The 14,234-nt window shown below is 39.6% G+C and overlaps 1 protein-coding gene and 1 long non-coding RNA gene across 3 annotated transcripts; both read right to left on the reverse strand.

The window, feature by feature from the left end:
* Nucleotides 1–791: 791 nt before the first annotated feature.
* On the reverse strand, nucleotides 792–1,895 carry LOC110916784 (nucleotide pyrophosphatase/phosphodiesterase-like). 2 transcript variants are annotated; one of them, XR_002579996.2, is made up of 3 exons: nucleotides 1,769–1,889; nucleotides 1,376–1,685; nucleotides 792–1,272 (listed from the first exon to the last, which is right to left on the reverse strand). XR_002579996.2 is itself a non-coding variant. In XM_035985198.1 (3 exons), exons 1-3 carry the CDS (start codon nucleotides 1,825–1,827, stop codon nucleotides 1,227–1,229), a joined length of 327 nt encoding a protein of 108 aa, XP_035841091.1. In that variant the 5' UTR covers nucleotides 1,828–1,895; the 3' UTR covers nucleotides 792–1,226. The 2 variants fall into 2 exon arrangements, 1 of the variants encoding a protein (XP_035841091.1); XM_035985198.1 differs by having other exon boundaries at nucleotides 792–1,229; nucleotides 1,376–1,687; nucleotides 1,816–1,895.
* Nucleotides 1,896–2,137: 242 nt separating this feature from the next.
* On the reverse strand, nucleotides 2,138–4,296 carry LOC118488090. The gene is made up of 5 exons (XR_004883652.1): nucleotides 4,277–4,296; nucleotides 3,477–3,527; nucleotides 3,073–3,138; nucleotides 2,641–2,980; nucleotides 2,138–2,548 (listed from the first exon to the last, which is right to left on the reverse strand). It is a non-coding gene; the product is annotated as an uncharacterized LOC118488090 (long non-coding RNA).
* Between the last annotated feature and the right edge of the window lie 9,938 nt (nucleotides 4,297–14,234).

The raw sequence follows: 14,234 nt of genomic DNA on the forward strand, positions 1-14,234 counted from the left end.
GCGAGGGTTCGAATCCCGTTAACCTGGTTTTTATACCATTTTTTCCTTATTAATCATTTTCTATATTTACAGCTTCAGTCCCTGCAAATTTTAAATATCACTAACTGGTTTACTTCTAACATAAACTGACTTGGTTTATTAAGTAACTTACTAACCTAGTTAGTCAACTCTATATGGTTAATCCTTACCTAACTAGGTTTACTAACCTAGTTTGTTAACTTGTTTCATAATTACTAGTCATTTACCCGCGCGATGCGGCGGGAAATATATCACTTAAGTTGGTGAATTTAGGGCTATGTACAAGGGTTGTTTATAGTTAGTTTATCAATCACTTCGTAATTTACTGTATAGTACGCCTGTATCGTTTTGGATAAAGGTTAAAAAGTATAATATTTTTAAGAAAAAAAGGCTAAAAAGTATAATATTTTATATAAAACTTTGAGTATGTTGTTAACTATTTTTAAAAAGTTGAACACGCAATTTGTTAAATATTTTTCTGGTGACATTTTAGTATAAGATTGATCGAAAACAATAAGATCAAACACAATAAAAACGAACACCAAACCAACACCAACATTGTTCGGTCGGTATCTGTCTGGTTCGCTTCTTTACTTCTACGGTACCACCAATCGTTATATTTGACGAACGCCCATGATTTAAAATATAACGGTGTGATTAAGGTTATATTAAAAAAATACCGAACCGGTACCCGCGTTCTGTCGGTATTTTTCTGGTTCGTTTGGTTACATGTACGGTACCGACAATTGATATAGTTAACAAATGTAAAATTTAAGGGAGAATGAAGCATCATGCACTATTAAATAGTTTCAAACAGAACTGAAGCATCCATTACATATTAATGCTGGATCTAAAAGACTATACTTTGCATAGTAAACTGATACAGCCAAATGATTCCAGCTACACTTTGCTTACAGCAAAGGTTAAAGAAACCAAATGAAAAGAAAACCAATTGAAACTTCAAGGATTTTAATAACAAACACTCACTTTAGAAAGAGACTCCTAGAGAAACAAACAAGTACAATCTGGACCTCATCACATGATTGGTAAACCAGATTGGCATTGAAAGTAATAAAGCATCACATGATTGGTAAAGCAGATGGTGAATGAATCATACACCTTCCCATCTCTGCTCCAAGTAATATTAATGTCACTAAATTTCGACAAGTCGGCCCCCGCCCCACCCACCACAACATAGATTGTCCCGTTCACTGTGCCAGAATAGTGAGATTTCTCAGAGTTCACACATTGTTACTAAGCCAAAAATTAAACTTTCGTTAGCAGGGTTTTGGTGGGTCCCGTGAGTTTTTGAGTAACGGGTACTCAGGATTAAAATGCAAAATGAAAAGTATTGTACCTCATAAACCGGGCAAGATGGTTCATAGTTATGGACATGACCGTAAAATGCAATGTCCACTTTGTATTTCTGCCATAGCTTCTGCAAACTCTCTCTTCCTTCGGGCTCTTCAAATGAGCCCACTAATGCATAATAATAATCTGACGAGTAACTGAGCACACGGTGAGCAGCAAATATTAGCCACGGTTGGTTTTTCCTGTCTGCTGATGCAAGACATTTCTCGATAAACGCGTGCTGTTCACTGCCTTCTCTCCAATCATGCTCGGTGTCCGCTACGCAGAAAAGAAACATTCCATAATCATCTGAATACCTACAATACAACAACAATAAAAAAAATCATCAGTTCAATTAATAAAAAACGATCCGAATTATCAAATATTTGACTTTTGTTACCAGAATTTAGCTCTTTTTCAGCAGGAACATAAAATGTTGTCTCAGCTGGGCCACCGCATTCACCATCCGAGTCATTACCATCATAAAAAGATCTACTTCCAGGCACATCATGTTCATGGTTACCACTACACGAAAATGTTACAAAATGTTAGTACATGATTGAAACATCTGTGAATAAAAGCGCTCAAAAACATGCACCAGAGCGCTATGTCTTTCATACCTTAAATTAGGTGAGGAGTTTCATCCATTGATACATACATGCATGACCTGCTAATTGTTGCTGAAAATATAATGAAATTGGATTTAGTTGATATAAGATCCAAGCATCTGTCATTAAGTTTCATATGCTTGTTTACCTTTGGGTGCGATATCATTGTTATAACCGAGTAGGCGAGTACAATGTAAAATTATACAATGATTCCTGTAAGAAAAATAAATGTATTATAGTAATTCTACAAAATCAATTTCATTACACGTCAACAGGCATGAAAAATAACTAAAAAATTAAAAGATCTATAAAAATTAAAAAAAAAAAGAAACTGTTTACTCATATACCTTTTTCTTAACCATAAATTTCTTGGATCATGAGAACTATGAGGCTGCTGCACTTGTCTTGGATCATGATTATCGTTCTTTGCTGTGGCGGTCGTGGCTCAAGCCCAGTTGAACCAAAGGGAAACCCGAGTGCAGCCATGATTTAAAAAAATGGTGATGGTGGTTGTGATCCCACATATATTAAGGCTGCAGCCATGTTCCTCTGGAATATATGGATATCAAGACCTGAAAGAGGGCGGGGTAGACAAGTTAGAATAGATATAAATGATCATACGATAAATACCTTCTGTTTAACACTCAAGTCAATGTGTTCATACTTGGGATCAGCAGATGTAGCAGCTTGTTTGAACTAATTAACACGATTGACCAGTTGATTGACAATGATCCTCTTTCTGAGTGATCTTTGTACCGTTGTTCAACAGGATCACCTTGCTGCGATTGTTAAAACAACGTCAAATGTGCAATTTAAAACAACTTCATCAAAGCTTGAGCATCCAAACAGCCCGAAAAATCCAAGATTTAGTTCGGGCCCAAAAGGCCTAGTCCCACATAAAATAATATATGCTATGACACACCAACTCTATGCATCAGGCTCAACACTACATGATCTATGTAGAACTTCATGCGCCACAAGTATGCCCTCAGTAAGCCTTTCATCTACAAAACAAATATGTTCGAACTTAGTAATAAAACAGATATAATGCGAGAAATAAGCATAAAAGCGACTGTATACTATACAAAGAACATACCTGGGTTCACAATATCAAACAAGCAAAAATCTATGGGGGCTTGACTTTTATTGGTTAAATGATGATCTATGGAAATAAAGTACACTGTGAGATGAACAAATTGATGGCATTTTCTTTTTAGGAGAGTGAAAATCTTGTAATTTATAATTTCATATTGAAATCTTTAAACAACTCTACTAACTACAAATTTCAAGCCGATTTTGTCAAAATAATTAGAAATTAAACTATTTTAAGAGGAGGATCAACTTAATTACAAATAATAAACTAAAAAAAGTAATCTACAAATATATTTAACTTCACCATTTACTCCATTACAACATAAACATTGTCCATGATTAAAAATTCTACATCTAGTGTTCAGTTAGGTGTATAAATATAAAGCTTTTGAATACAATTTTCCTTACCAGATGTTCAACATAGAAGTTGTATGACGACTTTTTTATATTCTGTTGTTCCTGCCACAAAAACAAACAGGTGATTAAACAGATAAACATACAAATTTTTAGACCTTTCTTCTTTATTCCGAGACTTAAAGGATTTGGAAAATGATAACCAAACAACATCTAAAAAATTATGAAACCGGTAATGAACAATATAATAGAGTTCCAACAAAAGAGCTTAACAGATTTAAAAGAGCTTAACAGGCATCGAAATTTAGAGCTTATTATACAAAATCATGCTTCAATAACAACTTCATGTACTCACATAACAAAGTCGATCAACAAACTTAAAAAGGAAAATTAAATTAGCAAAACACAAATTACACGCATACATCCATGAACACATATAATTGATTTCCACAATAAACAAAACTGAATAAACCTCCATATCTAGAATTGATTAAAGCTTCAAACATGAGCCACATGACATATACAAAGATTAAAAAACAAATACACAAAGCCTAAAAAAGTTAATAAAAAACCCTAACACAAACCAAACTTAAAAAACCATTTTTTAGACCTAAAAAACACCAGAGAATAACCTAAAATTATCCATCCAAAGTACAACAAACAGACCTAGATTTACACTATTACAGCAAAATATAGCCTAATAAATAACCAAAAACCCTAATTTTTCGAATCAAAGAGCAGCAGGATACCCACACGCAGAGCACGGTGAGCACTGGCTCTTCTGCAAATGTCACGTAAGATACGACACATAAGTAAGAAATTTTTAATCAGTGTGAGAAATTGAGAGGACTTACGTTGGTGGTTGTTGCGAGTGTCACACCCCGGCCGCGTATAACATGAAACCGCGGCGGAAACGCCGGGGAGTGTCGTGGACAGAATTAATTGTTATACAACCATGGAAATTAAAGTTACATTTTATTTATTAAACAAGGGTGTTACATTGTTTTAAAAGGAAGTACAGAATTCAAAACACAGTTATTCTAGTTCTATCTTCAGTTTTTATTCTCTAAGGCACAGGTCCGCCCTAGTGTCGTGTTCATCGTCCTATGGAACAGCTCCTGAAAACACATGTGAAAATAGGTACGTCAGCATAAAAATGCCTGTGAGATACATAGGTTTTGTGAAAATGGGATTCATGACTTGAGTTTAAAGAATGTTTAATAACAGTCAGTCATGAACCTTGTAATTTGTCTTGCTTTGTAAACCATTTGAAAAACGATAACATCAAATGATATGTATAGATAATTGCAAGGTTAAACGAATAACCAAGTAAAATGAGTTGAATAAGATAAGTTGTTTGTGAAAATAATGTCTTGTGAAGAATATGTTATTTATGTAAAATGTAATGTGTCTAAACTGAAATGACTTAGATAACGCCACGATATGTAATATTATACAAACATTTATATATAGGAAGTACCAGCGGCGTATCCACCATGTTTGTATCATATTACGTACGCCACGTTACTTAAATCATTTACCCAAACCAATCCACCATGTAAATTGTTCATGTATAAATCAAATGTCAAGTGTTATTGTGTAAACCATGTCAAATGTTTATGTTCAATGTAAACCACCAAATGTGTATGTCAATGTCAACGTGTTTATGTTCAATGTAAATCATGCAATGTGTAATCCCAAAATGTATCATGTATGGTAAGCGAAATGTATCAACTTAAACCGTATGCACAAAACAAGTCGTTGAAGTAAAACGTGGTTTAAATCAACGTTATGTTCTGCGGAAAATGCATGCTCTATTGATATTAACATTTATGCGGTATTGTAAACTATGCATACATCCAAACCTTGAGACTGCGGCGATAAACCCTTAAACAAATTAAAGGTTTATCTAAGTTATGTATATCGAATTCGGTCATTCCTTCCAGTCCTATCAAACCCAGGACTTCAGGAATGGGAGTTGTCAATTCCTATGGTACCACTACCTACTAACGAACGGCGTAGCTAATGTTAATGAATGTATTGTCCCATGTTAAACAAACCAAATGTCATAACAAAATGAAGGCATGTGCCCATATGCTGAGTAAACATATGCAACAGAAATGTTCATGTAAATCAATGTGTCCATATGCTGAGTAAACATATGCAACAGAAATGTTCATGTAAATCAATGTGTCCATATGCTGAGTAAACATATGCAACAGAAATGTTATGTAAATCAATGCACTAAGTACGCACACAATGGGCATACATAGCATAAAATGTAATGAAATCGTGTACTATAATGTACTAACAACATAGCATGCATATGATGTGAAAACATGGAAAGCATGAAAGTAACAGATAGGCACATGTGTTTCACCCCAAAACAGTTTGGAAAACAGTAAAAGATGGGGTTCTATGTACTCACCTGAGATTGCTTTGAGTTCCTTGTATAATAACCAGATAGTGCTAAAGATCACGGAATATCAACGACACCTAATAGGTAGCTATGTTAATATACCGGACCAAATCAGAAGGATCGGATAGTACGCGGGTTCGTAAACCAAACGAGTATGGAGACTCGTGTAATATGGTTTAACAAAGCCTACATACTAAAATGAAACTTAACCTAAGTGCTTACGGTCCATCACGACCCGTTTAGGTAGCTTATGCCACCTTACGCGTCGTTCGCGTAGAACACGTCTGGAACGCCTAACATCGTGACCACAAGGTATAACCTCGGAAGGTTATAGCTATGGTCACCTAATATGTTTGGTCGGATCCTAAAGATCGACCAAATGGGTCGGGTTCGGAAGTATAAGCGATGGTTTAGATCGCTTACCTTACGACCCTATATAAGCACTATACTAAACGTGACGAGCTAAGCATGTTAGAACATGCTTAACTTAGTTTAGAAAACAGGTTTGGCATCAAAACAAACGGCTTTGATGCCCACGAGTAGTTTGGTTACAAAACACACAAGAATGCGCATTTTGGCCGAAACTACGACTCGTCACTAAGCCTAGATAACGGGGTAATCAGTAGGTATGGTCACTACGGACCATGACCATCGTGATCACGCTCACGTTATGAAGTTCTATGAACTTCGCATCAACCATAAGCTGGTCAATGCAGAAAGTCAACAAAACGTTGACTTTCGGACTCGAAAAGCGAATAAAAGAGTGAAAGAAGACTTACGGAGGGTCCCCGAGTGCAAATCAAGACCAAACAGCTCAGGTATGAAACAATGGTTTCAACTTAGAGCTTTAGGATCTGATTTTGTGATTTTTACACTAAAGGGGGGGGGTATTTATAGGAAAAGTGGAACCGTTAGGATCGTTTTATCGAATATCGTGCCTTGATCTCGTGCGTACATGTGTCCAGTGGATAAGTTCAGTGAACTTGACCCTTGGCCCTTCATTTGGGTGAAAAGGCATCGCCCTTTGATCGAACGAAAGGCCAGATTCTGCATTAAATGCAAAATCTTTCTGTCAGACATCCCCACGCGGCCCGCGTGAAAGTGTGTGCAGGTCTTACGCGGGTCGCCTTGCCCCGTCTGATCTGTACCACTTGCAGAATTTACGTATTTGACCCCTGTTGCGTTTTTAAGCTATTTCCAGCCCTTTTAAGACCTGTAAAGCCATCTTTAAGGCCCTAAAATGATGCCTAAGCATTGTGGACATGAAACATGCCCAAAAATGTTCCGGATGTTGGCTCGTTTGGCCGTACGATCGCGATGTTCGCTTAATTACGACGGAATGCGCATAAGCGCGAAAGACGATCCAAATGACGCGACGAATGGATTTTTCTTATGCCAAACACTAAGTCATAATATGAGGATGCTTACATAAATTTTTGGATGTCCGGATGTATTCAGAACATAAGTTATGCGCGAAAGTGCAAACTTATGCACTTTTTGACACTTTTAGTCCCTGAATGATCCAAAAGTTTGTTTTAGCATACCAAACCTCTCAAAGCCTATTTCTAAGCTATGTAAAGGATATTTATGGTATGTTTAACTTATGGACATGTTCCGGAATGTTCGTTACAGTTCAAATTGGCATACTTTCGCAGTTTGTCAAGTTTAGTCCCTGTAAGCGAATTAACTTGTTTTTGCTATACCAAAGCCTTCAAAACTTATTTCTAAGTTATGTAAAGGTTATTTAAGGTACGTTGAGTATATGTTGATGTTCTGGAGTATTTGTCGCATTAAACTGAGTACGTTTACGCACCAGTTTGCGTATAATTCTCCAGAAAGCGATGTAGAGTTTGAATTTGAACAAAAGTCAAAACATGAAAAATGTAAAACACAACCAAACAAACATTGGGATCAAATAACATTATTTTATTGATAATTGAACTATTCATGATGATTACAGGCACAAATGTTACAGTCTCCCCTACTTGTGGAAATTTCGTCCCGAAATTTATTTAGAGGAAACTCGTGGAAAAAGATGCGGATATTTTGCCTTCATTTGATCTTCACGTTCCCAAGTAAACTCGGGTCCACGCTTAGATTCCCATCAAACCTTGACCAAAGGAATGCGCTTGCGTTTGAGCCACTTGACTTCACGTTCCATGATTTCTACCGGTTTCTCAACAAATTTCAGTGTTTTATCAACACGAATCTCGTCAAGCGGTATGTGGAGGTTCTCATCAGCTAAACACCTCTTGAGATTGGACACGTGGAAGGTTGGATGAACATTTCCAAGTTCAGGAGGTAACTCAAGTCTGTAGGCTACCTTGCCGATTCTTTCGACGATCTTAAATGGTCCAACGTATCTAGGTGCAAGTTTTCCTTTCTTTCCGAATCTGATCACACCTTTCCAAGGTGAGACCTTAAGTAATACACGATCACCGACTTGAAAATCCAAGGGCTTGCGTTTTAAGTCCGCGTAGTTCTTCTGACGGCTTCTAGCTGTCTGAAGGTTATCGAACTTTCTTTACCTTTTCTGTTGTCTCCAAAATGAGGGCAGGTCCAGTAAGCTGAGCCACGCCAATCTCATTCCAGCAGACGGGTGAACGACATTTTCGACCATAGAGAGCCTCGAAAGGAGCCATGTTGATGCTGGAGTGATAACTGTTGTTGTAGGAGAATTCAATCAATGGAAGATGTGAATCCCAACTACCACCAAAGTCTATCACACAAGCTCTAAGCATATCCTCCAGTGTCTGGATTGTTCTTTCAGATTGACCATCCGTTTGCGGATGATAAGCTGTGCTCAGATTAAGTTGAGACCCCATAGCAGATTGCATGGTTCTCCAAAAATGAGAAGTGAAACGAGCATCTCTGTCAGAAATGATGCTCAAAGGAACACCATGTCGAGCTACAATTTCATCTACGTAGATTTGAGCAAGTTTGTCAGCCGAAAAATCCTCACGGATTGGTAAGAAATGCGCTGACTTTGTAAGACGATCCACGACTACCCAGATGGCATCGTGACCTTTCTTTGTGCGCGGAAGTTTAGTAATGAGATCCATAGTAATGTTTTCCCATTTCCAAACTGGGATCTCCGGTTGCTCTAATAATCCGGAAGGACGCTGATGTTCAGCCTTAACCTTGAGACAAGTAAGGCATTTGGATACGTATAAGGCAATGTCTTTCTTCATACCAGGCCACCAATACTGAATACGAAGATCCTTATACATCTTATCTGAGCCAGGATGAATAGAATAACGAGACTTATGGGCTTCATCCATAAGCAAGGTACGGAGATTATCTTGGCTTGGGACCCACAAACGGTCCATGAAATAATACGATCCATTGTCTTTCAATTCAAGAGCAGGTGTTATGTGATAAGGAAATTCCTTATCCATCAAACCTTGTGAAACACAAGCTTGTTGAGCCTGAGAAATACGGGCTTGGATATCGGTTTGAATAACAGATTGGACACGTACACAATGAAGCTTAGTACGTTCCTTGCGACTTAATGCATTGGCTACGACATTCGCCTTACCAGGATGGTAGCGAATCTCGCAGTCGTAGTCGTTTAGAAGTTCAACCCAACGTCGTTGTCTCATGTTGAGCTCTTTTTGATTGAAGATATGCTAAAGACTTTTGTGGTCTGTGAAAACCACACATTTTGTACCATACAAGTAGTGTCTCCAGATTTTGAGAGCGAAGACAACTGCACCCAACTCAAGATCATGAGTGGTGTAGTTCTTCTCATGTATCTTCAACTGCCTTGATGCGTATGCTATGACTTTGTTTCTTTGCATCAGGACGCAGCCAAGTCCTAATTTAGATGCATCGCAATAAACGACGAAATCATCGTTGCCCTCAGGCAATGTTAGGACAGGCGCGTCGCAAAGCTTTTGTTTCAAAGTCTGAAACGCTTCCTCTTGTTTGACTCCCCAATCAAATGGCTTGTTCTTCTGAGTTAGAGCAGTTAGAGGAACTGCAATCTTCGAGAAATTTTCTATGAAGCGGCGGTAATAACCCGCTAGGCCAAGAAAAGAACGAACTTCAGTAGGAGTAGTAGGTGTATCCCAATCCCTAATCGCACTGATCTTGGAGGGATCTACATGAATACCTTGTTCGTTGACAATATGTCCTAAGAATTAAACCTCTTTAAGCCAGAATTCACACTTGGAGAATTTGGCGAAAAGTTGTTCTTTCTTTAGGAGTTCCAAAGTAAGACGGAGATGTTGCTCATGATCAGCTTGCGTCTTAGAATATATCAAAATGTCATCAATGAAAACGATGATGAACTTATCTAAATAAGGCTTGCAGACCCTATTCATTAAGTCCATGAAAACAGCAGGAGCATTAGTCAAACCGAATGGCATGACTGTGAACTCATAATGTCCATAACGAGTACGGAAAGCTGTCTTTGGAATATCTTCTTCATGCACACGGAGCTGATGATATCCGGATCGAAGATCAATCTTCGAAAAATAAGAAGCGCCTTGCAATTGATCAAAGAGATCATCAATGCGAGGTAGGGGATATCGATTCTTGATGGTAAGCTTGTTAAGCTCACGGTAATCGATACACATCCTAAAAGATCCATCCTTCTTCTTTACAAAGAGAACGGGAGCACCCCAAGGTGAAAAGCTAGGACGGATAAAACCTTTGTCGGAGAGTTCCTGCAGCTGTTTAGATAACTCTTGCATCTCGGACGGTGCAAGACGATATGGAGCTCTGGCAACGGGATTTGCACCAGGTACGAGATCAATACGGAACTCGACTTGGCGTGCTGGAGGTAGACCAGGTAAGTCTTCAGGGAATACTTCGGAATAATCCCGAACGACAGGAATATCTGAAATAGACTTACCCTTGCCTTTATCTGCTGTAACATGTGCTAAGAAAGCCACAAAGTGCTTTCGCAGATACTTCCGTGCTTTAAAGCAAGACATGAGTTTGAGACCACCGGCAGGCTTCTCACCACGAACTTGTAGGATCTCGCCTGTCGACAGCGGTATACGAACAATCTTCTCAGAACAAACTATCTCTGCGCGATGTTTAGATAACCAATCCATTCCCACAATAACGTCGAAGCTTCCAAGTTGCATTGGCGTGAGGTCGATAGGAAAAATATGGTCGTTAAGGTTCAACTGGCAGTTGCGCAGAACAGAATTTAGAACAATGGGTTCACCACTGGCAACCTCTACTGTCAAAGGTTTACCTAGTTTCGTTCTAGACACGCGAAGCATTGTCTCAAAAGACAATGACACAAAGCTCTTGTCGGCACCCGAATAAAAAAGAACAGATGCTGGCTGATTATTAATAAAGAACGTACCGTTCACCACCTCGTTGTCTGCTTGTGCTTCTTGTGCATTCATGTTAAAGACTCGACCTCGAGCCGATGCCGGATTCTGGTTTGCATTCTGGTTCTGGTTGACTAGTCTTGGACACCGATTTCTGTAGTGGGTCAGATCCCCACAGTTATAACATGCACCTGGTGGGTAGTTTGGTCGTGCAGCCTGACCCTGTTGTTGAGCAACCTGTTGAGCAGGGTTCTGGACTGCGTGATTCTGAGCAAACCGACAAATATCGGCAAGATGACCCGATTTCCCACAGTTAGTACAGAAACGGCACTGATATTGTGGCTGGTGGTGACTGTTGCATCGATTGCACAAAGGTGCACTTCCTGAGTAGGGTTTCTTTGCTGGAGGCTGGTTGGGAGCTGCCTGGTTTGTTTGGGTAGTGACAGCATAGTTTTGGGAAGCCTTACGCTGTGACAACTCGTACTTTACCGTCTCGTACATTACGTGTAACCATTGAACTAATGTGAATTATGTGATTAAGTTGTGTGATCGAATGTTATGTGCTATATAATTTCATAAGAATGTGTATGTTACTACTTGAACCGAATGCCCAACCGAACACAAACCCACTCGGTCCATTTAGTGGACTCGAGACCATGAGAAAACCCATGTGGGGTTTCGGCCCACATCCCTTGTACGCATATATACACATGCACATTATAGGGTTTTAGTTTTTACAATCTTTGCAACCACACACACACAAGCTCTCTCTCGAATCGGAACCAAGAACCGCCGAGCACCTATTCAAGCTTTTGGATTCAGAATCCTTCTCTCCTTGTTTCGGTTAGTATCAAGTTAATGAATTCGTGCTTACATGATCTTGCTAGGATTCGAATTGCATGATAGTAGTCTAGGGTTGCTTGATGTACGTTTGATTTACAAGTTCGATAGTGTTTAAACGATTCTTGAATGCATATCGGGTATGATGTTGTTAACCGGCTAGATACTTGTGATCATCGGATATATATAGATGTTTGATGGATCGGCTGAATTGATTGTGCTTGTAAACGGCCATGTGTGTATGTGACTTAATCGGATTAATTGATTTATCTTGGCTATATGGTTGTATAAATTGCTATGATTTCTGCTCATATGTAAAGACGTGTTCATATATGTTTCGGTTAGGGTTCTTGTTAAGAACATGTGAATTATGCTCGTTTGATTGAATATTGTTCAAGATAGAAACTGTTAATTGATATGGTCAAATTTGGAAACTGATAATGTGAATTGATTTGCATAAATGCGTATAACTGAATTGCATGAAATCAGGGAAACTGTTACCATTTGCGTGTCTCGACTGAGATTGCGAGTCGGGATCCACAGTCTCGACTCGAGACCACAAACAGCACAAGCCGAGACCATGGTTGCGAGTCCCGTTGCGACTCGTAACCGGACCATGACGAACCGAGATCACCATTGCGACTCGTAACCAGCTGTTGCGACTCGTAATCTCCGGTTGCGACTCGAGATCGCCGGTTGCGACTCGAGACCACCGTTGCACGTACATCTGTTTGGGCCTACACTGTCACGGGCCCAATGATTTGATTTGTTTAACTGTTTGCTATTGGACCTTTACTATTACAGGCCCAACTGATTGGGTCGGACACTGGCTATTTGTTTAACTGCTTGCTTTGGGCTGCTATTGGAATACGTGTTCATTGCCATGATCGATACGTGTTAGTAACCTACGTGTTTTATACGAACCTGACTTGTATAATAACCATGATAGGACGTGGTTGACCATTACTAGCTTAACCGTACTCTTTGTGTATCTGCCGAGCAAACCAAGGTGAGTTCACACAGCCAAGGCATGGGATTCCCGGGTTGGGAATTGGGTTGGATATGTTATTGTTAAAAGAGTTACTCGTACTTACGCATTCTCTAGACTATAGACCATCGTCCTCAGGTTAGTCAGGACACGTTACGTAAAGCCTACGTAACCCAGTACTTGCCATTTGTCTCCCGGGTCGGGAGGACACGTTACGTAAAGCCTACGTAACCCAATACCTTCTACTGTCTTCCGGGTCGGAAGGACACGCTGCGTAAAGCCTACGTAGCCCCAACGCGTACCACTGTCCTCGGGGAAGGGCACGTTACGTAAAGCCTACGTGACCCAGTACGTTTTCCTGTTCTCAGTAAAGAAGAACACATGGTCGGAAGTTAGTCTAGTAAGTACCGTTAATGAGAAGCCCTCATTAGCCAGGATAAACATGGGAAGCCCCCACCAGTATTATGAACACAAGGTTTGGGAAGCCCCCACCTTTAGTACACACTAGTATGGGAAGCCCCCACTAGCTATACTTATGCACTACGTTATGAACTTACTTTCTGTGAACTCGCTCAACTAGTTTGTTGATTATTTGCTGCATGCCTTGCAGGACCTTAGGTATATTATGGAGCTTGCACAAGGAGGAGCAGGTCGTTGTGGGATACGGATCATGAACTTTATCTGAATTTATAACTATTATGAGATTACATACTATGCTTCCGCTATTTAAACGATGTTGGTTTTGAAACATCAATCATGTCATGATGATTTACATTAATTACCTTTACTATTAAATGCTATGTTTGATATGATTGATGGCTTGGTCCTGGTCAGTCACGCCTCCAAGCGGTGGTACTCCGCGGGTGGATTTTGGGGGTGTGACATACGCTTCCTTGACCCCCTTGAGGAACCAGAATCCTTCCCCTTCTTGTTTTGACCTTTCTTGCTATCTTCCTTGTCAGCCGACTGTTTCTTGCCCTTGTCGCCCTTCCTGTGTAGCTTATTCTTCCGAATCTGCGACTCAGTCAACGTCGCCGATAACTCGATTGCCTGACGGAGTGTGGTAGGGTTGCTACCAGTAAGGATGTCTTGTACTGAGTCAGGTAGGCCGTCGATGTACCTTTCGATGGCCTTATCGAGTGGGGTAACCATAGTTGGGCAAAGAAGACTCAACTCCTCAAACCTATCTGTATAAGTCCTGTGCTCGCCATTATCTTGCTTCAACACATCAAATTCTTTCTCCAACGCTCGTTGCTCATGACGAGGACAAAACT

This window comes from Helianthus annuus, chromosome 16, assembly GCF_002127325.2.
Source record: "Helianthus annuus cultivar XRQ/B chromosome 16, HanXRQr2.0-SUNRISE, whole genome shotgun sequence".
Lineage (NCBI taxonomy): Eukaryota > Viridiplantae > Streptophyta > Magnoliopsida > Asterales > Asteraceae > Helianthus > Helianthus annuus.